This window comes from Equus quagga, chromosome 5, assembly GCF_021613505.1.
Source record: "Equus quagga isolate Etosha38 chromosome 5, UCLA_HA_Equagga_1.0, whole genome shotgun sequence".
In the NCBI taxonomy this organism is placed as follows: domain Eukaryota; kingdom Metazoa; phylum Chordata; class Mammalia; order Perissodactyla; family Equidae; genus Equus; species Equus quagga.
In genome coordinates, this window is record NC_060271.1 from 33,534,927 (window position 1) to 33,562,789 (window position 27,863).

At 40.0% G+C, this 27,863-nt stretch overlaps 1 protein-coding gene across 11 annotated transcripts in view; it reads left to right on the top strand.

The window, feature by feature from the left end:
• The first annotated feature begins 8,312 nt into the window (after window positions 1-8,312).
• The window catches only part of HP1BP3 (heterochromatin protein 1 binding protein 3), a 33,928-nt gene continuing 14,377 nt past the window's right edge, over window positions 8,313-27,863 (top strand). Inside the window, exons 1-8 of one of the 11 annotated variants that reach the window (XM_046661383.1) lie at window positions 8,313-8,442; window positions 13,586-13,781; window positions 14,220-14,319; window positions 16,985-17,138; window positions 18,421-18,580; window positions 20,967-21,110; window positions 22,940-23,020; window positions 23,874-24,028. In XM_046661383.1, coding sequence (XP_046517339.1) covers window positions 13,686-13,781; window positions 14,220-14,319; window positions 16,985-17,138; window positions 18,421-18,580; window positions 20,967-21,110; window positions 22,940-23,020; window positions 23,874-24,028 — 890 coding nt within the window. In that variant the 5' untranslated portion in view covers window positions 8,313-8,442; window positions 13,586-13,685. The other 10 variants (XM_046661382.1, XM_046661388.1, XM_046661387.1 and 7 more) reach the window with 10 other exon arrangements.

The following is a 27,863-nucleotide window of genomic DNA, read 5'->3' on the forward strand; positions in this document are numbered from 1 at the left end:
ACGTCAATACAGATTCATGTATATTTATTTTATACTTAAAATCCAGTACCACATTATTTTGTTGCTCAGACTGTTCCAGTTTGGGCCATTGGGAGCTGTTTCAAGTTGGCTCATGTGTCCCTTTGACATTCCCTCATCTTTTTGTTTTAGAGCACTTACTTTGCAACAGTACCAGATTCCACAGGCATATCTTGTATTTTCCCTGCCCTAGCCCTAGAATCAGCCATTTCTTCAAGGAACCCTGGGTTCTTACAGGAGAAGGGTATTTAGAAACCAAGATCTGGGCACTGGGTGAGCTCATTACTACTGGAGTGTCTCTGCTTTTAGGTCTGCCAGCATTTTAAACTCCTATTAGTGAAGGTGAAATCTTGCCAGGTGAGTAAGACACTATGACTTTTAGAAATATTGCTTTGCTTTTTATATGATAACTCTGGTACCCAAAAGACTCAACCTTTATAGATACTCCAGTCATGCTTTTGCTTATCCTACATAGCAAGAAAAAGAGACTGGAACTATTTCTTCTCTCTCTTTCCTATGATGATGATTTAACTTTCTCTGAGCAATATTCATGAAGTCCACTAAGGTACCGTACAGTACAGTATTAAAATGTTACCTGGGTGACTAACTCAGTTAACTAATAGCAGTGGAAATTGTTAAATACCAGAAGTGAACTGGCAATGGAAGTACTGCACATGAAAACTTGTGAGAATCAGCCAAAGTAATACTTTGAGGGAAATGTAAAGTCTTAAATGCATTTATGTAGGAAACATGAAAGAATTAAAATAAACAAATTAGGCCAACAGGAACCAACTGGAGAAAAAAAATTACTGGATGGCTATGAAGGCAGAAGTTTTATGCTGTAGTGGAAAAGAGGTCTTGACTGGAGTTGGCAGACGTGTGTTGTAATGCTGATGCTACTGTTCACTTGTCATTTGACCATTCTCATTTGTATGGGCCTCCCTGTCCTCTCTAAAAAGGGTTCACTTGGGCCAACCATACAAGCATGTCCAAAATCACTTTAAATACCGCTTACCAAGCTTAACAAAGAAGGAAGTCTTGGTGATAATGGGATATTAAACTTTTCAAAGAAGTAAGAAGATCAAGATTTTCTGGAATTTTCAAAACAAACTAACATCCAGCAGTTGAACTTATACTACCAGTGATTTCCTTTCTGGCTCTTCTGACATATTTACCTCTTGAAAAATATACATCCTCTGGCCTGAAGTCCTAGGAAACTATCTTTGCCAAAGCTCAAATATCTGTTAGCCTGACTTTCCTAGAACACAGAATGATGGTGCTTGGCATCGCTACATGTTAGAATCACCTAGAGAGTTTTTAAAAATACAAATTCTGGGACCCTCGCCCAGACCAGTTATTTCAGAATCTCTGGGGATGAGACCTGGGGATTTTTTTTTTTAAGTTCTCTAGGTAATCCTAATAAGAGCCAGGGTTGAGACCACTGTGGAATGGTGAAAATAACCCAATTTACCTAACAGTTGAGAGAACAGTTTCTATTTTCAGATATTTAAAAAATAGATTTTAATTACAAGGTGTTGGACACACAAATATGGATTACAAATGGCCCATGTTTTGAAAATACAGTGTTGTGAGAGCATATAATTGGGACCGTGTGTAAACTGAGGGATTAGGGAATGCTTCCCCGAGTAAGAAAATTTTAAACTGAGTAAAGAATTAAATAGTTAAGGGAGTGGGTTCAAGTAGAAGGGATCATGAGTACAGAGGCTCGTGGTGGGGAGGGCATGATGTATTTGAAGAATGAAGAAGGAGTGGCTGAGTATGGTGAGAGTTGATTCTCACATGCAAAAGTGGAATTTAAACAGGTCCTATGACAAATTAATCCAGACAAACTTTTTCTGGACAAATGGGTGAAAATAACTTTTTGTAAGATGCCTTATACTCTCAATTTAGTAGAATTCACTAGAGACCAACTGTAGTTCATATTTTTAAAAATAAGTTATCACTTAGCAAGAGGAATGGCAGTACTTTAATCTTTTCCAATCCCCAAAGTTAGCCACACGGTTAGTGGACTGGAATAACTTCAGGCTCTCTGGAGTGAGCGAGCAGTTTACATATGAGATGAGCGTCATTTTGGGCCCCAGACCAGCAGCGTCAGTGTCACCTGTGAGCTTATTAGAACTGCAGATTCACGGACCCCAGCCTACTAAGTCAGAACCTGAAGGAATAGGAGGAGTCCCAGAACTTGCAACAAGCTCTTCAGGAGATTCTCAGGCACTTTGAAGTTTGAGAACCATGGCCTAGGAGTTCTTCACATCCCTGCCACCGTTTATAAAGCGCTCTGCCAAAAGCTAACTTAAAAACAAGTACTGTTTTAAAATGTTTAGGCTTTTATTTTCTCGTCTATAATACAAAAACAATGTCTTTCCTACATCACACTATCAAGGAGATAATACATGTTAGAAACTTCACAAGCTGTAATTTGCCGTGCATTGCAGGGTGTCATGTAATTCGGTCTTCACACTATGATATACATAAGGTAGTACTGCTTCCTTTCAACAGGTAGGGAACTAAGTGCCACAGAAGGCATGTAACTAGCAAGTGTCAGAACTGAGACTTGCACTTGGTTTTCTAGGAGGCACTGATTTTATTCCACACTGGGGAAAATGGAATAGTGGATATACTTTGGAGCACTGGAATTGGAAAAATAGGGGTATAATCCTGCATGGGTTGCTTAAACCTCAGTTTCCTCATCTATAAAATAAGGATAAACACATAGGGTGGTGGTGAGGACTAATTAAGGGAGATCTGATAAAGCACCTAGCATTTTGTCCAGAATTCCTGGTGCACATCCTGCCTGTGCCAATATTCTCCACATTCTACAACCTTAGTCATATTCAGCCCCATAGAATTAAACACCACTATCTTCACAACTATATGAGATCATAGTTTGCCTATCCACATTTCTTTACAATTCTTAGTATAGTTCAAATTTCTTTTATTCTGTTTTCCCTATCATACACTGTGAAGTCTCATACTTATTCTTTGACTGCTGACAGACCTGAGGAGTAGAAGCTTTTAGCTTCCACTTTTGCTAGCATTCATTAAGGCATTGCAAAATCCTTTTTTGCACAAGGATGTTTAGTGTCGTTTGCAAGTTACACATTGCCCTACTTGGAAAGAAAGAAAAAATTGACCAGTTTTTGCCACAAAACCGTAATGAACTCCTAAAAATACAGGTACTTAAAAATGCATATTCTGACACATCAAGCTCTGGCCTTGTTCCTAACGTAGGACATGCTAACTACTTTGGGTTAAGAGACAGCTGGGGCCGGCCCCGTGGCCTAGTGGTTAAGTTCGCGCGCTCCCCTGCAGTGGCCCAGGGTTTCGCTGGTTCTGATCCTGGGCGTGGACATAGCACTGCTCGTCAGGCCACATTGAGGCGGCGTCCCATATGCCACAACTAGAAGGACCTGCAACTAAGATATACAACTATGTACTGGGGGGGATTTGGGGAGATAAAGCAGGAGAAAAAAAAAAAAAAAGCTGTACCAAACAAGCTTGCCAGTTGGTTGGACTAAATTTCAGTTTTTTCTTAAGTATCATAGTGTCAAACAAATAGAAAAGAGACACAAAAATTATGTTAAATTTGAACATCATCTAGGGCCTTTTTAGTCAAAATATTTTATCTGTTAGGAAGAGCAGGAGCATCACTGATAAATCAAAATGTGAATTTAAAAGTTTGAACTCACAATCTTGAGTCTTGATATGTGTGGTTCTCAAGAACTATGCTACTCTCTCTAAACTTTGGGTTGAAACTTTATAGCATTACTGCAAGTATCTTAAAAATACTCAAAGTAACGTTTTCTGGTTTTGCCTTTTTAAAGATTCCATTTCCTCATCAGCATGCAGTTTCCCTTTGTTTTATAAAAGGAAAGGCTCCTTTCCATCACCATCTTCTTGGAGTTTCATTTTTTTAAAAACAAATGGATCCAATTTCATAATTCTGATTTTTAAAATTATCTTGTTTCCAATCATAGATTTTGACTCATGTTTTCCTTTCAATTACTAGGTTTTATTGAGGAAAAATCTTTCCCTTTAAACTTTCTCAAACTTCCACATAACCACAAATAAAAGATGTTTACAGTGACCAACTCATTTTACTGAGATTTTCCTGGTTTAAAAACTGAAAGTCCAGCCTCCCACTAATTCTCAACCTTCCCACACTAGGTAATCCAGGAGAGTTGGTCACCCTAGGTGTCATTGATCTGACTCTCACTTAGCCTGCAGGCATCTTACTGCAAATAAGATTTGCCCATGGGGCTGGCCCAGTGGTGCAGTGGTTAAGTGTGCACGTTCGGCTTTGGTGGCCTGGGGTTCACAGGTTCGGATCCCGGGTGCGGACATGGCACCGCTCATCAAGCCATGCTGTGGCAGGCATCCCACATATAAAGTACAGGAAGATGGGCACGGATGTTAGCTCAGGGCTAGTCTTCCTCAGCAAAAAGGAGGAAGATTGGCAGATGTTAGCTCAGGGTGGATCGTCCTTAAAAAAAAAAAAAAAAAGATTTGACCATAAGCCACAAAGTAGGAGTGGAGGGAGAAGCATACTACTATTGGCAAATTTGCTTCATATTACACAGTCAAAACAAAAATGGATATGTTTTGCTTTTTAGTAAATCTGGCAAATAGAACGTCTTTAGTCTGTCTAAAACACAGTTGTCTTGCCTCTGGTGTTTAAAAAGGGCAAAAGACAGTTCAACATGTAAAATTCCCAGTACCTGACATGAAAACAGGCTTGAAAGCAAATCCTGTTGTTTTCCCTAGAGATGGCAGGACTGAGCACCTTAATTACCTAGGTTCTAAATTCTATTACCCACTGAAAGACACCTGTGATAACATTCCCAAATATTTTAATTCCCTTAAGGACTGAATTGTAACTCCATCCAATATGTCAGATGCTTCAAACTAAAGGACAACTGTTGTTTAAACCCCTTCTCCTCAGAATGATAGTAAACTCTTGGCACTAACATTTTTGAGACCCCCCTCAAGTAGATAAAAATGTCGACTCCAATTGAACACCAAAAGGCTAATGACATCTAGGACAGAGGCAAAATTAATGGATTGCAACCAGCATTTTAAAAATAATTAGAATAGAACATATGAGGGTAAATATTATTTTGTAAAATGTACTTGGTTTTTATATACTAGTCCACAATCTTTTATCCAAAACCAATGGGACTAGACATGTTTCACATTCAGAATTTTTCAGTTTAGAAAAAGTTTTACAGTTCGACGACTGCTGGGCTGAATGGAGTTAAAATTATTGCCACTAGTGAGTAGAAGAAAATGCAGCGTTGGCAGAAGAGGATCCAGGATGTTGTTCATCTAAACCCGGGTCTTGGCCTCAGGTACGAGAGAAAACCATTAAGGGAGTGGTGGTGGAGGAGTAATATGAAATCTTTTCATCAGCCTCCATTTTTTGCCTAATAGTGTAATTTGTTAATTCTCTTACCATCTCTTTACAAGCTGCAGCTAAATTGAGAGCCATTTCCGTTCTCTCTGGCTGGAAACCAGAAAAGTCAAGTGACCCCCAACCCTGCCAGGACCATACATTCTGAAGGGATCCAAGCCCTGGCTTGGCTTTCTGTTACTTCTGCATGAAATCACAATCTCTCAGCCTTGATTTGTGGGAAGAATAAAGATCAACCTTGCTAGGAACAGAAAATTTCTCTCCCCACCAGGCAATCAAGAATTATTCTTCAAACCTCCCCTTGTTAACACAAGGTGGAATAGGAGTAAAATAGGTAGATGTATCTTTCAGTGCTCAACCCCATGACTGCAAAGTCATAGCTCTGGTCTGGAACATTCTTGGAATCTGCAGTTGCTTCAACTTCCTCCATTTTTATGCCTTAATCTCTAAAGTCATATATTTTGCTTTTCTATACAAAACAAGACCTTTTAGCCTAACAGACTTAAGTATCACACAGCTTTAAATTTGAGGAATAGCAAAAAACAATCTATTGCATTGATAACAGTCTGGAACGTCTGTGAAGCTTGCTGTATGCTAAAGTTTCAACAGGGACTTGGCTTCTGAAAAAGCGTTTTGTTGAAAACTAGAGATGATGCAGTTGCATTGTGGGGAATTCTTAACACTTGGTTTTCTAGTTCACAAAACCCTACATTTCCCCATGTTTCTGGGACTCTCAAGTCACTCCTGTTACCTGGGCAGAATTGTGAAATCATCGCAGACTGCAGCACATTTACTCTTTTTTTCTCTCCCAGAAGCTCCTCTGCTAGGCAGACACCCAGAGTTCTTACTTTTCTGATCCCTGATTGTTGAAGGGAAAGCTTTAGATTCTGAAGTTTGGTTAAAACAATGAATTGTATGTTAGCTCTCCTTGGTGTTAGCACTTTAAAAGTGCTATAGAAGAGAGTGAGGCTTAAACCAAAGGAATTTCTGAAAGATGGAACTTCAGGGACTTTGATATCAGTGTGAGAGGTTTCTTCGAGCAAGGGGTCTTACTGGTACTCTGATGGTAACTTTCATACACTCCGTAAGAGCTGACGTGCTCCTTAACTTGCCAAGGTGTATGTTCCCTCCAGTGCCCTAGGTCAAACAGCCTAATGGCTTAAGTAAAGTGTACAAAAATGATGTAATTCTGTTTAACAAACAAAATTGAATAATATTTTTCCTAGTGTAGCCAAATGAGATAAACGATAAAACCATACCCCAACGAAGACTGAACTGAGAGGTAGCTAAGTGTAAAACTCAAAACTGACCGTTACCTTTAGCAGAGGCAAAATGCCCCAACCAACAGACACATGCAATACAAATTTCAAATCCCTCTGTAAGTAGAAAACTTACAGCTTCAGACTTCAGCAAGTGGTAGCTTTTAGCACGTGGTTGTGTGTGTGCGCGTGCCCACTCTCGAGGAAGAATTTTGTTTCAGGGTTTTCTCTTGGGTGTACATGTTATAAACCACAGAATAAGTTGTGTGGTGGTGGTTTGGGAGTTTTTTAAGCAAAATCTGTGTAGGAGGAGAAATCTAGTTTGCTCTTACCTGGGTCAGCTTCTTGCATAAGAGGGGGCTAAAGACATTTTAGGGGAAAAAAAGAAAGGTAGGATGTTTTAAGCATATGAATACTTAAAAATGAAATAGGGTTTTTTAAAGAGGGAAACGTGATAGAAATGTTAAGAACAAAAGGAGTGAGGAGGAAGAAATGGCAAAAAATGACCAAAACCCCTTGTGAACAGGTTGAATATGACACCAGACTGCCAGGGAATTGGTAATGCGATCAGGACATGAGCGATAACGCTCATCTCATAAGGAATTTTTGGTGGTGGTGGTGAAATTTTTATACAGCTGACTTTGGAATTAATGGAGTCGACTATGGCTAGGAAAGCTGGTGAGACAGTTAAAATGCTAATGGCAGAGCTGAGGACTGGGCTAGCAAGTGCATAAATAGTTTCATAATTAATCGTTAGAATGATTGGCACATGCATTTGAGCATTGGTCACACTGCTGTGAGCCTCAGGGCAATTCTAATGTTTACCGTTTCCATATATTCATTACCCGCACTCTCTCTAGCTCTACAAAACACCTGCTACTTTAAATACATCGAATTTTTCCAACCTGGCTTTGAAAAGTTACGCTTTTCAATAGTTTGTAAATTGCATAAGTATGTGGATACCAACGTAGTATGACAATTCAAAGGGAATTCCCTCTTTTCTTTTCTAATCCCAGGATTTTATTTTGAGAACCCTCCCTGCCTATGCGGATTACGGAGCTAGGGAAGACCGTTGCACAGATTAGAAAAGTAACTTTTCCAGTTCCCTCTCTGAGTCACTATTCTGCCCTGTACTGTCTGGATACTTAATAGGAACGAATGTGAGGTACTGAATTTTCCGCTATGTGGTTTTTCAATCCTTCCACGGTCCTCAAAGAAGGGTAGTTTGTTCTTGCGCTGTCGCTGAACTGAGAAGCGGGAAGCGCCAGCCCTTTTAAAGGCAGACGGATCGCCAAAGCACTTAAGACCCCGGATAAGACCAGGTACTGAACTAGACAGTAGAGAAACGGCACGGAGTGAAAGGAGCGCCCTTCCGAGGAGACCGAGACCGCACCGCCCGAGCCGCCGGGCGCCCCCAGGCCAGCGCCCGGTGAAGAGCGCGGGCGCACAGACCCCGCCCGGACGTGCTCCGCGCCGCAGCACCCTTTCGCGCCCCCGCGCGCCCGGCCGGGGAGGCTCCGCGCGCTCCCTCCGCTCCCGCGGGCTGGGGGCGCGGCCGGCGCGGGGGCGGGGCCGGCGCGGGGGCGCGCGCTCGGGGCCGCGGGCAGGGGGGCGGGGCGGCAGAGCTCGGCGGCTGGGCCTGGAGGACAGCGGCGGCGGAGGCGACGAGCGGCGGCGGGAGCGGCGCCCAGAGGCCGTGCGGGACGCGGGCGCCAGGAAGGGGGGAGCGCAGAGGTAACGCAGGACGGAACGAGCGCGCGGGGAGTGGGCGCGGGTCCACTGGACCCCGGAGGCGCCTGGTGGAGGCCGCTCGCCCGGGGCGCCGACGCCGCTCCCCGAGAGGAGGGGGCGGGGCGCTCGGGTCCTCGGAGGTGGTGCCTTTTGTCCGCCTTCCCCGGCCGCTCCGCCCCTCCCATCCCCTCCCCCCTGCGACCTAGCCCCCTGCCCCTGTTGTTGACGCCTCCTCCGGGGCCCTGTGGCGCGCGCGCTCCCGCCCTTGTTTTGTTTGGACGGGGGGAGGTGGGGGAGCTCTTCCCTGGTCGAGGGCCCTGCGCGCCAGCGCGCCTGCGCCCGCGTCCCCCCGCCGCGCTCCGATTGGCTGAGGGCTTGCGCATGCTCCCGAGGCCGTCGGTGGGCCCCGCCGCCGCCCCCGGCCCCCCTCCCCCCACTCCCTCAGCGGTTTTCCGAGCCGGTTCGAAAGATGCCGGCGGCGGTGACTGGCTGCGGCGGGCCCGCCCCCCGGGCTCTCCGCCCCCGCCGCCGCCATTACGGAGCTCCCAGTGGTGAGTGCGCGGAGCGCCGGTGCTCCGGGGCCGCCGCCGCTTGTGTCGCGCGGGCGCTGCCGGGTGGCGGCGTCGGCCGGGACCGCGTGCTTGCGCGGGCGTGAGCCCTGAGCTGTCAGCCGCGCGGAGCCCGCCCGCGGGTCGGGTGTCTGTCCGCCGCCGCCGGGCCCGGTTCTCACCCGCTGCCTTCCTCTCGGCTCCGCTGCTGCTCGCGCGCCGCCGCGGCCGCTCCCCGCCGCTTTGTGTGCCGTGCCTGCTCCCGTCCTCCGCCGCGGGCCCGGCCCTCCTCGTCCCGTCCCTTCTTGCTAGAGCCTGTGGCTCGCGCGGCGGCCGCGGCCCGGGCGGACTTGCGCGCGGGAGCGTTTGTGGCGATGGAGGCGGGCGTGGTGAGGTGAGCGCTGCGGCCCTGAGCCGGCTGGACCGCTGTCTGCGGCCGAGGACGAGTCCCTGTGGTTTGCGCGGAGGACTGGACAAGGTGATCGGGCCGCTCCCTCCGCGTGGTCCCTCGGTGTGTCCCGCTTCCTGACTGTCTGCTGCCGTGGGAAGTGCGGGTGGGATCAGAAGCGCGTCCGGGAATCCGCTTGGGACTTGATGAGCCCGCTGTCCTCAGTGTGGAGTCAGGCGGGACTCGCTTTATTTTGGAAGGTACTTCAGTTTTGTTTAATCTGGCGTAAGCATAAAACTATTATGAGCTTTAAAATTTTCTATTGCTCCTTTCAAAAGTTTAGTGTAACGTGTTTGAAAGTAGGAGCCGCATTTTAAAAGGCTTTTTTGGCTTCGTTTTCAGGCTGGGACGATTGAGGGCGGGAAGTTGGTGGGGGGCGGTATCCTGAACTCTTCGGATGCGGGTGAAAGTCCCAACTGTGGAGCCAATTGGATTGTGGTTATCTTGTGAGGAGGGACCAGTTAGTGCCGAAAGGCGCTAAGTAAGTACACGCTGATTTACTGAAATGTGTAAGTGAAAAAAAAAGTGAGCAGCGGCCAAATTACAGGCGTGCTTTTTGTGACGTTACCCATTAAGTCTAAACATGGTGAAAGACTTTAGATTGGGAACAATTTGTTGTCAGTGCATACATAGTTAATGACATTATAATGTATAATGTACTGCATACATTTTATAGTAAAATATGAAATAATAATACTTTCCCTAAAATGCGTATTTTCAAGGCTGTCACTAAACTGAAATACATTGTTTAAACTCCTGCTTATTTTTCTTTTGCTTTCTCTTAATGTAGAGAAAGTAAATTAAAACTCTGAAATTCTGGACTTTCTGCTTTTACAACCTTTTCTTTACTGCCTGCATTAAAGCTATTTAGCATTTCCCTTGACAAAAGCCGATCTTTGTATTGTTAATCTAACAGTAAATTAAAGAGACAGAAAGACTTGTCACCGCAAGAGGACCACATAAACCAAAGGTAAACACAGATTGGTTTTGGCACTTGTAAGAACCCAGATGGAAAACTTACTCAGTAAGTTTCATCTGTTCATTTTTTTATTTAACAAATATTTGTTGCGCACTTATTCTGTGTCTGGTAGGTTCTTAGGCACCAGGTTTCCAGCCGTGAACCAGCTAGATAAGCTCTCTGCCAGGGAACAAGCTGGGCAGCCTCAAAGTCTGATCATTCAGAAGTGCAGCAACAAAAGTTAAATTAGTAGGTACATGGTGATGTTGAGGCGGTATGAATTAACCGTCCATATTCAGACGTCCCCGATTTAGGATTTTTCAACTTTATGATGGTGAGTTCCAGCATGGGAGTTCAATCTGTTGTTGAATTGCACAATTCTGGGATGAGATCAGCTCTGGACCTCAAAGATTTACTGAAAGAGGACTATGTCTACTTTGTAATGTCTGCTTTTTCTTTTCTTTTCTTTTTTTTTTTTACTTTTGAAATAAACACACACTTAATCATCTTGTGAAATGACAGTGTGTGTGTAAAGGTTTCTACTGCTTTAAAAAAATCTTTGATAACTTGATTTTGCTCAGCCTCTTAGTGCATAAACCTTGTGATGGGTTTATTGAGACATGAGCTCATTCTAAGTTGAGGAAGATCTTTAGTCTTGTTAGCTTTGTAATAACAGTGAACTTATTAAATAACTCGTTAACCAACCTATTATAAAAAAAGTATTATAGGCTGAAGCTTCAAGTTCCATGACCTTTACTAAGGAAGTTCAGAACTGGGGCAAACATTTCTAAATATTTATCCCAAATAACTTTGGGTTTTATTTTTTAAGTGTTCGTCACATATACTGAGTATAGAAATAAGTACTATCAGATGTCATTGTTCATTCAGCTTTTTTTCCCCAGTATTTATCCAGCCCCCACCATGTGTTGGATACTGTTCTAGGTGCTGGGAATACAGTAATGCGTTAAAGTCCCAGCCCTGGTAGTGCTTACATTCCACTGGGAGAGACACATAATAAACAAGTAAACAGACATATATTGAATTTCGGGTGGTGTTAAATGCTATAAAGAAACCTAAAGAAGAATAAGAGGGATAGGAGGGCTTTCTGAGGGTGTAACCTTGAGCAGAAACCTGATTGAAGTGTCTAGGAAAAGAGTGTTCCAGCTTAAGAGAACAGCAAGTGCAAACGCTCTGAGGCAGGGTTGAGTGGAGCGCAGTCCAAGGGCCAAAAGGAGGTCTGTGTGTTTGCAGTTAGGAGACTAGAGTGATGGGTAGGGTAGTAGGAGGTGAGATTAGTGAAATAAGGGGGCTGGTAGTTGTGAGGTTTTCAGCAGGAGAATAGAGATTTTTTTGATGTTTTTTTGGTGGATGCAGCCAGGAAGATTGGCAAACCACCTTACTTCTCACACTGCTTTTCTGTGCTTGTTTCTAGGTTGGAATAACCTGGGCATACTTCCAGCTTAATTTAATTATCATTCTTGTCTTTAGGTAAAGGGTGTGTGATGTGTTTATAGACCACATACCTGTTGTTGCCCTGATTTTAGTCCATTTTATCACTTAGGCATTAAGAGTAGCTTCCTGTACCCCCCTCCCTTTTTTAACCTATTTGTTTTGATTTTGAGTAATTAGTGAATACAGAGTTGACTGGAAAGGTTTTGACACTTTCTTCAGTATTTTGTTTACAGGGAAAATAGTTTTTAAAGATACCCAGTGAACAGAGACTCTTGAAGGTTTTGTTGACTTCGCAGTAGCATTTTCAACCCATATAGTGTTATCATGGGTTAGGAAGGAGGAATTCATTAGCAGTATCACTTTGCCAAGAATAACCTGATTGTCGTGTTTTATTTTCCTGTAGTGTTCACGTGTAAAAATATCAGCAAAATTTGTTTAGTTTTTTCTATTATCAAGGAAAGTATATTACGATGTAAGTGCTAGTTGGATTAATGAGTAGGTTTATATATTGAAATTATTCTAAGATAGACTTGGAGGTTTCACCAACCTAAATAATGCCCTTAAACTCAACTTGGCCCCCTTTCGCAGATCAAAAAACAACCATTTTTATTTTTGTATTTTTTAGTTACTTGAAGTGAATTGCTATATGAACATTTTAAGTAGTTTTTGTAACAGTTGATATTTTTTAAGTATTCGTGGATATTCCTATTTTAGTCTTGATAGTAAGTTTTAGTGTATCATACTATCTTGAATTCTTTCAGCTTCCTTTCTTTGCAGCCGATTAACAATTCGGAAGTCTGGCATTGCTCTTGGTGTCCCCATAAAAAGATTTTCCCTATAAATATGAAAGCATTCTCTATGTTTGGCTTTTTGGATTTATCCCAGTTGTTGTAGCTTGGGACTGTTACTGGACAAATCAAAAACTCTTACATTCCAAAACAGGGTTGGAGCTTAAAGTAGAAGTTGACTAGTCTGCCATTCCCCAACTCTTTGTTAATGTTCGTAAGCACAGAGATCTAAACATTTAACTGATCATTTTTTTATATTGAGGGATTTTTATTATAAAATGTCACTGAGTCCCAGATGAGATTGGGAGAGGGGGCAAGGAGTGTTGATGATGAGGTAAATTTGAGTGACTACGTGGGTTTTATCTTTGAATAATTTTGTTCTTCTGTGCTAGTTTAGCTTATATTAAAAATATGACAAGGTCTTAGAAACATGCTTCTGTTCTAGATGATGGTCTAAGTTTGCTTCTCTGGATCTGGAGCCTCTTAGAATGTCGTCTTCTTCAGCAGTATTTTTGCCCTTGTATTACTTCTCTAATGGAGATGTAGTTAAGATTACAGGTAGTTTTCCTGACCGCTTTGAGTACAGTAACAACAAAACCTTTTCTCTTTAGTTAACTGATCTTTGAGTAAACATTTGACTAAAGTGTTCTTTAGTCTCCTTATTCTATCTGATGTTAGGTTCCTTCAAAGCTTTCTTGTCCTTGTTGCCTTTGTTCATGTGGAAGGTGCAACAGCTGCTGTGGCTTGCGCATTTGTCTTAGTCGCTGCTTTACGTAGTCTGTATTTTGATAGTGATTTTATCTTTCTGTATGATAACTGCCCAAGTCATCTGTCACTTAACAATAAATTTCATAGTTAAATATTTTTTCCCTTTGGATGTATATTAAATTTAGACATTTTAGTTTAGTTTTGTTTCTGTTAATCTTCACACCAGGTCTTTTCTGTGCTTTAGGTTGACTCTTCACCACACTGAAACCATTAGGAAAAATCCTTGTGGTTAACAGCAGAGGCTTCAGAGTGTAACCTGTACTCGGGCCTAGAAATTATTTTAAATGGCGACTGATACATCTCAAGGTGAACTCGTCCGTCCTAAGGCACTCCCACTTATAGTAGGAGCTCAGCTGATCCACGCGGACAAGTTAGGTGAGGTAGGGGCTGACACATTCTTGAAGCTCACTCTCGGATCAGTCCCTGACTTCAGGCCCTGCTGGGTTCTTCTTGGTACATGTTCCTTCCCCTACTTTGGGGAGTCTGGGCTGTGAATCTGAAAAAAATCAAATAGATAACAAATTTCTTTTTATCGTCCCTTTCCCCTCGAGTTCCTGAGAAAACCTCCAACCTTCTGAATTTATTCCAAATCAGATATAGTTGTTTCCATTTGAAATTCTAGCTAAAATAAAATATTTTGAGAAATACTTCTTAAAAATCATATTTCACTTTAAAAAAATTTGTTGAAAGTAATTTGCATCAGATCCTGGAGTCGACTTGAAGAATTCTCCTACATCTTCTGACACCCACTTAGGCCCCTTGAGAAAGAAAAGAGAGTTTTTTTATGCATGTGTGATTATGGCCATCTCTTTTCTTAGAAGGTAGAAGATAGCACCATGCCGATTCGTCGAGCTGTGAATTCTACCCGGGAAACTCCTCCCAAAAGCAAGGTTGCTGAAGGGGAGGAAGAAAAGCCAGGTAAAGTAAAGCAGTGGACAACTTAAAAAGGCAAAAGTTTCTACTCCCCTTTGGAGAGTCCCATAAATTCCCTTGAACTTAATTGTTCTTTTTTCATGGCTAAGTATTTTGGGGGAACATTTAAAGAGAGAAGTGGTACCTGTTGGTATGTCATTTCCAGACATGTGGGCAAAGTAAGAATTTCGTCTCGTCTCTAAAGATTTTTGGAAGGTGAAAATCTCGTGTTCTTGGAATTAAAAACAGAAAAATGGTTGGAGAGAGCAGGAACGGTTGAAGAGTAGCTTCTGGGCATACAGTGTCATGGGGATGAAGACTCTGGAAGAATGGAGGACTTGGGCCTTCAGGATGGACAGTGGAAGACTCACCCAGAAATCATCAGGAGGCCTTAAGGGAGCAAATGGGCGATCAAAACATTGATTTGTAACTGTGGTGTTGGTGGAGAGAAGATTGGCCAGACAGAGGTGGGAAATAATGAACCGAGGGATGTAGAAGCATCTTCCTGGAGTACTCCTTTATGGCATCCTAACCACCTCTTCTCCTTTTCCCTGCTTTTTTTTTTTTTTCTGGTGACCTTTTTCTTTCTTTCCTTATCCTTTTCCCCTTTCTCCCCTGCCTTTTAACTCAGGTTTACCAGAGATGGGCACATGGTGCTGTCCCTGTCATGGCTGTTAGAACCAAATATTTGCTGACCAGCGTAGATTAGGAATAAATATATGCCCCCTTGTTGCCTTTATCCCTTGGTGCACCAAGGATATACTCTTTTCTAGCCTAGTCTGGATTTTTTCTCAAAATCCTCGAAGGAAGACTAGAAGCAATTTGGATATCCTAGCCTAAGGCAGTTAGGAGACATGGAAATCAGCATATTAAAAAAAAATAGGTGCTGGTGGGTTGAAGATTGGTTATTTTGTGCAGCAATGAGATAAGCCACTTGGTGGCTCATCTTGATCTACATTTGTTTAACAGCCTGTTGAATTTGCTAAATCACTGATAACATCAGTTTTCAGAATATATGCCTGAGGATTCAGATGTAAGGTATTAGAAAAGTCAACCAAGAATTTGTAAAGAACCAGTAAGTCACTTTACAAGTTGTATGTTTGTTTAATCTTCTCTCTATCCCATTACAGTATTTTGTAGACAGAAAAATTTGGACTTCACTCATATTTTAAATTTTATACATCCTACATTTCACACAGAGGCAGACACAGTAGTTTAATGAGTTGGAAACAGTGTCTTATTTATAATACATACTCAATATCTGTGAGTGACTGAATCTTTATTAAGCCATCAACTATTAAGCAATTATTCTTGAGAAGGGAAGTAATGTGAAAGTAAATTTATAGTTCTATTAATACAGTAAAACCCAGTAAACAGTTCTTAGCTTTTCATCCTTTTTAGAATAAAGCAATGAATAAACAAACATATGACCAATGGTGGGTTCTTACCCACGCAGCCACTTAGCTCAGATCTTTGGGGCGAGGGACAGTAAAAGATACGTCATGATAAAAAAAATACATCTTGCAGTTATTATCTGTGTCGCCAGATACTATTGTTATAATGAAGTTCTGTCCTTAATATTTTGCAAAGCAGTTCTAGAAGCAGCAGAGCAGGGCAAAGAAGGATGAGAATCACCCACATAGTACAAGTACAGGCTTCCCCTAAAGCATTTTATATAATCTTCATAATAACTCTAATGAGGTAAGGTTAGTGAGACTTTGAGACGTCAAAGAACTCGTCCTAAGATATCAAGCTAGAAAGTTATAAAGACTGAACTTGAATCCAGACGTCTCTGACTCTAAAACCTTGATTTTGGCTGGACGTATATGGGAGGAGTTTTGACTTACATGCAAGTCTGGTTGAAGAGCATAATCCAGGATGAGATTTACAAATGATAGTTGACCATTCTGAAATTTATGGCTTAGAATTTTAATTTGTTGAGAAACTAGACATTCCTGTAGAAGTGTCTTTATGTAGTTCCGTTATAAGGAGAAAGTGGTATTTTAAAAATTCTCTTATTTATATGAAGGCCACAAAGAAGTCTTCATCATTATTTAAATTAGTTCACATAATTTAAATGACCAAACTCTTCAAACATATACTTTTATTTTTTGCCACTGGGGTGCTTTTCTTTCAAGTCCCTGCTTAACCATTTCCTGGGGTTCTGTGTTTTATAGTAGCTGCTTAAAGAGACATACTGAGAACAGACACAGACAAGCAACTGCAGACCTAATACGCCTCCCCTTCTCATATTTCTAGTCTTGTCCCACTCGTTTCACTTGGAAAGTACATGTTAATTGTTTATTACTTATTCCCTTACTAGGATTTGTTAAATTATGAAATGGCTAATTTATTAATTATGAGTCTCAACATTAATATTACAGAGTAGAACAATCAAGAGATTTGATTTGGGGTAAAATGAGTTTCCCTTTCTATGTAATTTCCAGGCCATCTCCTTGTCTCACAGAATGGTCTGGATAAACAACCCCTTGAATAGGCAACTTAAGTGACATAAAGAATGAGAAAAAACTACACTTGCTGTTTGTTCATTTTAGAATCCATCTGTTAATTGAGACATTTGGCTTATCTGTTTAATAAGATGAACTTTTACCCTTTTATTGACTCAGGCTTTGTTATATCTACTTGATGCACTTCTCACCTGATCTTTTAGAACCAGATGTAAGTTCAGAGGAATCTGTCTCCACTGTAGAAGAACAAGAGAATGAAACTCCACCTGCTACGTCCAGTGAGACAGAGCACCCAAAGGGGGAGCCTGAGAATGAAGAGAAGGAAGAAAATAAGTCTTCTGAGGAAACCAAAAAGAAGTAAGGAGTTATGCCTTCTTGCTATTTGTAATTGAAGACTGTGTAAAAGAACTGTAGATCAGATTGTTTAAAGTGTTATAACATTGGTTTACACAAGATATTTGCTATTTGGAAGAACTTTTTAGAATTATCGTTTGAAATGTGTTTAGTATGTAGTTGTATGGTCTGTTAGAGTTTGTAATAGTTATCAGAACAATGGTTTGAATGATAAAAAGTTCATTTCTTGTGACTTTGGAATGTGTTTTTGTGCTTAGAATTTATTGTGGGAGTGTCTGATATTTTAAGCATTGACAGAATTTCAATAAGAAATGAAACATGACTATAAAAATCTCACCTGGGAGACACTTCACCATTTTATTCCCCCCTCTGGGCCAGGAATGAGTTATTTTTATATGCTTATGTTAATTGATATCGAGCCATTGCTAGAGTGACATAAAACTCTGTAACATGTTTGATGAAGTATTCAATTGGAGGGTGACTATGAGAATCTGAAACCAGAATTTGCTGTTGATAAGCTATTCAATGTGGTGTTTTTTAGTTTAAAAATTTTTTTGCAAGATGGCTGGTAGCATTCATTCTAGTTGGTCAGAACGTTAGGAATTACTTTTTGAATAAAAGAATAACAGTGGTATATATACCTTCTAGGTTTAATCCTTATTTTCATAGGTTTAAGTAAGGTCTGTGGAATTTTTAGCAGCTATCCTGTATTTTAGGTGCATGGAGTGCTGTTATTACTTAGAATAAAATTTGTCTAATGCTTTATGGCTCACAAAATTGTTTCAGTAAACATAATCCCATAATTCTTGCAACAGCCTTGTGAAGTATTTGGTATTATATTACTATTTTACAGCTGAGGAGACTGAGACTCAGCTCACTTGCTAAGATGGTATAGCTAGTAAGTGTTGGAGCTAAAACTCAAATCCAGGTTTTCTGACTTCAGAGCTCGAGTTCTTTCCACTATACTAAATTGCATCTGTTGTAGTTGTTACTAGATACACTTTCAAATTCTCATTTCTTTTATGTACTGGCCCTTCCTATCAGTGCTAATTTATATGACTCCTCTCCCCTACGCCTAAGAGAAAACTCCTTTTTGGTTCATTTATAGTACCCAAATTTTCAAAAATGTTTGATTTTGTAAAATTTTGCTTATTTTACATATCATCTTAGTGTGGAAATAAAACGTTAATTTTTACCCCCTTTTCCCCCAGTCTTTTCCTCTTTCTGACTTTATACCTCTTTCTAGAGAGTTTATCTTGCATAATAACAATTCTTTGTTTTAAAGTGAGAAAGATCAGTCTAAAGAAAAGGAGAAGAAAGTGAAAAAAACAATACCTTCCTGGGCTACCCTTTCTGCCAGCCAGCTAGCCAGGGCCCAGAAACAAACACCGATGGCTTCCTCCCCACGTCCCAAGATGGATGCAATCCTAACTGAGGCCATTAAGGCAAGTTTTTATTTCAAGCAATTCATCTTAGATTTATTCTGTTCATCTTTTGCGTATTTGAAAATGACATACTCCTGTTCAGACATTAGAAATCTTGCTTTGCTTCCTAAAAGAGATTTAAGTAGAAGAAAGCCATTGTGAAGTTCGTGCTTTTTAATATGATCATGTTTGATGAGCATTGTTAATTTTTTTAAATTTAAATTTACTATAGCAAATATTTTTAACTTATCTTTAGTTTTTTTTTCTTTTTTACTCACTTTAATTGGTTAAGCACAGTTTTTATTTGAAGGCTGAACACATTAATTCATTCAACAGACATTAAAGGACTAACTTCTCTGTGTCAGGTACTCCTACTAGTGATATAGCATAGAAAAAGACAGACAATGTCCTTGCCCTTGTGAAATCTAATTGTGACTCAAGGTAACTAAAAGCATTGAGAATTTTTCTTTTTAAAAGATGTATTATCTTTAGGTCCTTTTTCAAAGCTGGGCATCTAATATTAGTAGTGGTTATCATTCACACTTGAACTATAAGAAACCCTCTGAGAAACCTTACTGCCCTGTTTCACCACCTAGCCATTCCAAATACTTGGAAAAATTATCCTCCTTGCAGAGCATTATGACTTTGCCATAATCTGTTCACATTTTGTATTGTATTATGTGATCATCAGATAATAGTTTCGTTTTAATTTTTAAGATTATCTTCCAATTTGACCTTGTCTTTTTTGTGTAAATTTTTCTGGTTAATTTTGCCTTATTTATTTCACATCAGATAATAAAAGGAGTTAAAATAGAGGCCATAGGCTCCCTCATTTCAGAGACCCTGTCGCTAGGATCTGAGTCAGAATTGGAGAGAGAGGGATACAGATCAATTTAACCAAGGATGATGTACAGGAAGGAACAGGAACAGCCTGATGGTCATTCTCAGAATTTGAGAAGACAGCACTGACATATAAACTGTAAAAGTTTGCCTTCAGACCTTTCCCTGCACTCCTTCAAGAGTGCTCTCAACTCATTAAGAAAACTTCTCTTGGTCTAGATAGCTTGGCTATGGTGAGATCTCTCCTAGTAGCCTTTCTTCAAGGATTTCACTTCGTGACCACTCAGCCCAGGTTTGGAGGAGCAGGGTTTCAGTGAGGGTGGAGGAAGGACTAAAATTTTAAAAGAGTAAAACAAAAAATTAAAACAGTATGATCAGGCCTAAAGAATAATTTGAATATTATTGTGCATAAGTACAAATGGGATATATATCTCTCTCTCAGATGTATTCCAAGCAGTGTAACAAATCATGATTTCAGACCACTGATACCATTTTCTGAATCAAACAGGAATCCTGATGTCTGCTTCTGTCTCATTGTCAGGTTGGTGGAGCAAGCAATTGTTTTAGCATTAGAGAGTTCTTTTCTGCTTGATTTTCTTTGCTTTGTATTTTCTTGTAAGATCAGGAGTAAACTTCACTAGGTTGTAATAGGCCAGAGACATTTACTTGAAGTAGATGACCCATATTAATGTAACTTATTTGTATTGTACAGTCATTTTTGGTCCATCTCTCTGAGTTATTTTTCTTTGTTGTCAAAGTATATAACATTCAACTAGTCTTTATCCAGTGAGAATGAGTAAGTGCTACATTCAGTTTATAGACAATAGCAACAAAATTGGTGGACTAGCCCATTAGATAAGTAACAGATGCTACTCAAGTGTGCTTCAAAATGTAAAGCGTTCAAAAAAATTTGCTGCGTTTGTGACATAATGACCTACTTAAGTCTTCTATAAGGATGAGTCAAATGGAATACAGATAAATAGGGTGGAAATAGAAGGAGGGCACCTTAAATTCCAAGCGAATGCCCTCATTGTTACTGAAAAGTGCCCTTAAGACTCTGCCATCTATAAACCCTTTTTTGTGCCATTTATTCAGATTATCTTAGCTCTCTACTGGCGTTCACACAAAGCCTACAGAGAAATATTGTTCCCAGTGTGCCAAAGCTCATTTGATAAAATGGGCCAGATCTGTGGTCCTACAGACAATAGAAATGTTCTGCTTTCCTCATTTTAATGCTGAAGATCTGTCTTCCACTTATAGAAGAGGATTAAAATGGAAAGAGGTTCTTCATTAACACACAGAATGTTGTTCACATGTACCTTTTCTTTGGCTGTTTTGAACAATTTAAAATTATTATTGCAGAAATATTGTAATTCTGTATTTCTCCACAGCCATGATAAACTAAAGTTACCTGAAATACTATTCATTCTTCCCTGCCGTTTTTTTCCTCCATTACCAAGTTCACTTCCAAAATAATTTTTTTGGAAACATATGTGCCAGATTTTCTCTCTAATGAAAAACAACTAGTTTAAAGTAATGTGTATGGTTTGGTAAATCTGTTTTCTAGGCATGCTTCCAGAAGAGTGGTGCATCAGTGGTTGCTATTCGAAAATATATCATCCATAAGTACCCTTCTCTCGAGCTGGAGAGAAGGGGCTACCTCCTTAAACAAGCACTAAAAAGAGAATTAAACAGAGGTGTCATCAAACAGGTATTAAACAGTTGTTGCTAATAAGATCATTTCAACATGTATTAGCTGTAAGTCCATGTTTAGTAACATTTAGGCTTTTGGTGTCTTTTTTGTTAAAAATGTTAACATGATGATGAAATGTTTAAGCTTAACCTAGTTTTTATTTGAGACTAAGTTTCAAAATCACTGGTGCCACTTACCTTTAATAAGTTAACTGTTCTAGAGAGTATAAGGAATGGGATAGATAGTGTAATTTTTTTCTAGCTGCTTGTGCTTTTAATTGGATTTTCTTTAGGGGCTGCTTGAGCTTGAGATCACGTGGTGCTGAAGATGAGAAATAGGGTTAAGGAATCCTGTTCTTGCAACTGCAAAAAAGATAATTGCTCTTGTCTTAGGATTTTAGTTTTAATGCCTGACTTACATGGCTAGACTTGTTACCGTTATAAATTAGCTTTTTAAGTAGGTTCACCTTAATTTGTTAGTAGCTAAAACCATAATAGTTTGTTAGGAGCGTCAGAGAAGCCTGAGTAAATTGAGACTAGTACTAAAACCAATATTGATTTGAGGCATAAGTCCTTGTTACTTTGCATAATACATCAAAACATTGCTTAGAATCGTAAAAATCTAAAGCTAGAATGGGCTTTATCTTATCTAAATCCTCTTCAGATGTCCAGAGGGATGAAGTAACTACCAAGGTCCCATGGTAGTGGCAAAGATGATTCTAAGGGCCTAGTTCACTGCATTCCCAGAGTCCTGTTGCCTTTCTTCCATACCTTTCTGCACAGCTTGATAAATACAGAATCTGGTACCATTCAGGCATTTAAACTGTCTTTAGGAGCTTTCAACAGGTACTTAATTCCATATCAAGTGTCTTTTGTGTGCCAGGTGCTTAGGAGTCAGTCAGTCCATCAGTGAGTAAAGTAGAGATTGCTGCTGTGTGGAGCTTACATTGTAGCTTTCTCACAATGCTGTAAAACTGATATTTAAATGGTCTTTAAAATAATCGTTGATTATATTATCTAACCAATATAATTAGAACCGAAAGACCTGTCCTGTATTATAGTGTATGTCAGCAGAGTTTATGAACTGGTTTCATCTTTTTCTTTATGGAAATACAGTTGGTGACTTATTCTTGACTCATAGACTGACCCTCCGTTTGGTTGTTAACAGTTTATAGGCTGAGAGCATTTCAGCTTGATTGCTACATTTAGAGCAGTGTAGGTAAAGCTAAGGTGTGGAGGACTTGGGTTAATGGTGAATCAACTTTAAAGTTCAATGAAACTGCTTTGTAAACTGGAAATATGTGATAAGACTTATACGTACTATATGTGCAATGTCTTAAAATTATTAGATAAGCTTTCTCATATGCAGTAATAATCTGTAATGGGAAAACTGGGAAACAGTGTGGCCTAAGATCAGCTAGACTCTAAACTTTGTTAAAGAACTGTCTTCCTTTCAAGATAGTGAGAGATTTTCTCATTTTCCACAAGAGATTGTCTCTCTTCCTTCCATGGGACTTTTTTTTGTTGAAAGCTTGTAGTAGACTGTCTAACCTGGTATCATAATGGCATTCTTCCCCACTTTTTTAGGTGAGGAAATAAAACCTCAGAGGGTTCACGGGGTTGTCCAATATTGAGTAGCTGGATAGTACTATAAATAGGATTTGATCCTGAGTCTTTTGACTCATCCATTATTCTTTTTCCTCTGAAGAGTTCAGCAGCACTTTACATTAGTTCTTGCATCACCATGCTGTGTAATTTGTGTAGTCTGATATAAAGCTATTAATATGAATACCAAAATATTCCAAAATAAAAATATTGGTTACTGCAACTAAAATTAATTTACTTTAGGTAAAAGGAAAAGGTGCTTCTGGGAGTTTTATCGTGGTTCAAAAATCAAGAAAAACGCCTCAGAAATCCAGAAACAGAAAGGTAAGAAGTCTGTACCACAGTTTGATTGAGCAGTGTAATACTACCACTAAAAATAGCAACGTTGAGTGTTCACTGTGTGCCGTGCACTATGCAGAGTGCAGCTTTCTGCTAAGGCCTCGAGAGGCTCTAAGTAACATGCTCAGTATCGCCCAGCTCGTACGTAGAACAGACTGCACATCCAAGCACACCAGCCCCAGAGCCCATGCTCCTAACTGTCCTGCACTGAGTGATGGGCAGCAGTGTGATTGTATCTTTGAAACAAGAAAAGGCAAACAGGGACACTTTTACCCAATATTAGACCCCAAAACTATCCCCAGAGCCAGTTTTTCTTCTCCTTTTTGTAAATACTAACACTCACCCTCCCTGAGACACATAATTTGATCTCTGGAAAGTATTTGTACGATAATAAAGCAAAAGGTCTAGTATTTCCTCTGTGTCAGACGTTGAAATGAAGAATATTCCTCTCCATCTTTGTTTTTACAACTCTAAAGATTTTTGTACTTTTTTCATAAAACTTTCACTTTCAAAAGGAACTTTTATGCAGTATGATCCTTTTCATTCTTTGTTTCTGAAGGCTAAGAATGAATTAAGACCTTTAAATAAAATCTATTATTCCTTTTTATTTTTATATATATATTTTAACTCCCTCAATCTGAAATTGTCTCAAAGAAATTGCCACATAAGTGGCACCAGTGTGATATGATTTGTTTGAATGTGGGGAAAAAGTGATAGTTTTCTATTGGTTAGTTGATTTGGCAATCAACTAAGGAAAGCCCTTAAGTTGAATATAGGAGCATTGCAACAGAAAGCTCCATATTCTATAATGATGATAATTTTTGATATTACATTTCAGAACAGGAGCTCTGCGGTGGATCCAGAACCACAAGTAAAATTGGAGGATATCCTCCCACTGGCCTTTACTCGCCTTTGTGAACCTAAGGAAGCTTCCTACAGTCTCATCAGGAAATATGTGTCTCAGTATTACCCTAAACTTAGAGTGGACATCAGGTATGAGACTTTGGCCTGGACCTTAAAGCACAGAAGTCTGTGTTGTTCCTGCAGCCCCCTTTTTCATGAGAAAGGAGAAAGATTAAATATTCAAGAAAGATTACTTTTAGCTGGGCTAAGAATAAAAACCTTTTTACTAGATTGTATTTTTTTGTTCCATTGTGTTTTCCTTTTCGTATCTCCATGTATAGTTTCTTCTTGAAACCCAAACCTGACTTTTATAAGACCCTGGTAGAGTAACTTTTCATGATGTCAGCTTCTGTAATATTCAGTGTTAAACTCTTTGTCCTCTTAGCTGCTCATTATCTTTTTAATTTTTATCTTTCCTAATTTTTTTATTATAGTAAAATGCACACAAGCATAAAATTTTCCACCTTAACCATTTTTAAGTGTACAGTGTTCATTGGTATTAAATACATTTATAATATGCTACCATCACCACCATCCCCACCATCCATCTCCAAAACTGTTTTCCATCTTGTAAAACTGCAATTTCCTACCCATTAAATAAGAACTCTGCATTTCCCCTTTTTCCCCAGCCTCTGGCAACCACTATTCTACTTTCTGTCTTTGATTTTGACTACTCCAAGTACCTCATATAAGTGGCATTATACATTATTTGTCTTTTTGTGACTGGCTTATTTCACTTGGCATAATGTCCTCAAGATTCATTCATTTTGTCCCATGTGTCAGAATTTCCTTCCTTTTTAAGGCTGAATAATATTCCATTGTTTGTACATATTATATTTTGCTTATCCATTCATCTGTCAGTGGACACTTAGGTTGCTTTTGCATTTTAGTTACTGTGAGTATTACTGCTAGGAACATTGGTGTGCTAATATCTCTTTGAGACCCTGCTTTCAATTCTTTGGAGTATATACCCAGAAGTGGAATTGCTGCATGATATGATAATTCTATTTTTAAAATTTTGAGGAACCACCATACCATTTTCCACAGTGGCTATACCATTTCACATTGCCACCAACGGTGCACAGTTATTTCTTCATATACTTGCCAATACTTGCTATTTTCTGGTTTTTTTGATAGTAGCCATCTTAATGGGTATGAAATGGTTGGTACTCATTTTCTATTTAGAGTTATAGCTGAGAACATAAGAGAATGTAGGCTTCTGTTACACCTCTACATAGAAATAGCATAATAACTTCAATTAAACATAGAATGAAAAATTCTACAGGGATTTTGATAGTAGTTCATTTGTAAAACTTGACACTTAAAACCATCTAGACCGATTATTTAGATTGTCACATGTGTTCGTTGTGGAGTCATGTAGACATATTTGTTTAAATTTGTAATTCACAGAGTTTGTGTTTTAGATGTGTGTTTGAGTTCTTTGTTATCATGACTTTTAGAAAATCGTGTTTAATCCAGGGTCCTTGCTGCAGAAGATTTCTGTATTGAATGCATGTTGTCTTGATATAGTTTAATACCAGTATTTACTTACATTACTGAGGCATACAGTTAGCACTGGTGAAGTTTTCAGCCCAGAAGCCACATTTTCAGAAAAGAACTTAGTCATCTTCAGAGTGCCCAGTTAAGATTAATGTGAAATAGTGCTAAAGAAAAGGGAATCATAGAAGCATAAAATTAGAAATTAATATCCTGACATTTTCCTGCTTCTTATGTCCTGCGTCTGACCCACAGATACAACCGTGGGTCAGAAATGCATTGTATGATGCGTTTAAATAGGGAAACACATTTCACTTTTGTATCTCTCTTTACTCTTTCTTTGGTGACTGGAGACCGTATCCTCCCCCAGCTTTTTTCTTTCCTTATGTTTCTGCTTATGTAAGACGGGTTGCTGATAGTTGTATAACTTTGCTCCATGTCTAGTCTTTGGGAACGTTTCCTGTCATCATCTTATGTTGAAACAAAATTTGCCTGGTACCAGATGGGTTGTCAACCCAAAGATGCTAATGAACCTGAAGACCTTTTCCTCTGACCTTATTAATGGTAACTTTTTCCTTTGAGACGCTTTTTCCATTGGCTTCTGTGAAACCGTGTTGATTTTCTCTACTTCTGACTGCAGCGGAGGCCCTGCATTTACATTTATACATTTAACATGAAAATTCAGCCATACTTAAACTTGGTCAAACAAAAGGGCAAGAAAAATATGTCTTTAAGTATGAGTTATCTATACTGGTTGTCTGTAATTTCTCCCCTCCTACTTTCTCTTAAACCTGCTTTTGTCACACTTTACCCCCAGCGTTTTACCTGAATTACTTCTTCCTATCAGTGTCACTGGTGACCTTCATATTACAGATTTCATTGGTCAGTTTATAATCCTTAACTTGCTGGTCTCTCACTGGTATTGGAAACAGTCAGTGACTCTCTCCTGCTTGAAACTCTTTACTTCCTTTCCAGGACACCATACCTTCCTGATTTTTCTCCAACTTTACCCATACTTTCTTAATCCCCTAAGGATTGCTGATTTCCCATTTCGTAACTCCTTAATGTAAGAATGCCCCACGGAGGGCTGGCCTGGTGGTGCAGCAGTTAAGTGCGCGTGTTCTGCTTTGGTGGCCCAGGGTTCACCGGTTCGGATCCCCGGTGCGGACATGGCACCGCTTGGCAAGCCATGCTGTGGTAGGCGTCCCACATATAAAGTGGAGAAAGATGGCCATGGATGTTAGCTCAAGGCCAGTCTTCCTCAGCAAAAAGAGAAGGATTGGCAGCAGATGTTAGCTCAGGGCTAATCTTCCTCAAAAAAAAAGAAAGAATGCCCCAGGCTTATTAGACTTTAGGCCTCTTGTCTTTTCTGTCCACATTCACTTGGTAATTCTTTCCACTTTCAAAGCTTTGAATACCACCTGTACACTACTAATTTACAGATATGTAAATCTGGCCCACACCTCCCTCCTAATTCCACATTGATGTATATAGGAGCCTATTGGACATCACCACTTGTATGGCTAACTTGACATGTCCCAAACTGAACTCTTGATCCACCACTCCCCTCTTCTGCACCTTCAATGTCTTCTCCATCTCAGTTAATGACAACATCATCTTCCCAGTTGCTGAAACCGAAAACCTTGGGTTTGTGCTGGGCTCTTCTCTTTATCCCACAGCTACATCTAATTGCTAAGCAATTACCGTGGCTCTGTCTTTTAAAATATATCCATAAACAGACCTCTTCTCATTACCTCCACTATCACCACTTACTTTGAAGCCGCCATCATCTCTCATCTGTATTAGAGCAGTAACCTCTTAACTGCTTCTCTCATGCTCCCTCCTCTTCAGTCTGTTCTTAACATGGCAGTGAGAGTGAGACTTTCAAAACTGTAAGTTAGATGTTACCACCGTGCTCCTCAGACCTTCCAGTGGCTTCCCAACCTCCTCATGGTTATAGCTGGAACCTTTAAATGGCCTGCAGAACATTATACTTCCATTGCATCTCTGACCTGATCTACTGCTCTTCCTCCCTCACTGGCCTCAGAGCCTTCTTGCTTGCTCTTCCCTTTGCCTGAGTGGTTTTCCCCATTAATTGGCTTTGCTCACTCCTTCACTTCCTTCAAGTTTTTACTCTTAATGTGGTCACCACAGGCCTGCCTTAACTGCCTTAATATTTTTTCAACATTTCATTTTGGAAATTTTCAAACATATACATAAATGTAGGGATTATAACCATCATACTAATGTTATTGCTAACAAAATTAATAATTCCTTAACATTACCCAATACCCAGGCCATGTTCACATGTGCCCAATTGTCTTCAAAATGACTTTTTACAGTTGTTTTGAGTGAGTATCCAACATGGCCCACATGTTGCATTTGATTGACATGACCAACTAAATTATCTTTGCAACCTTTTTCTTCT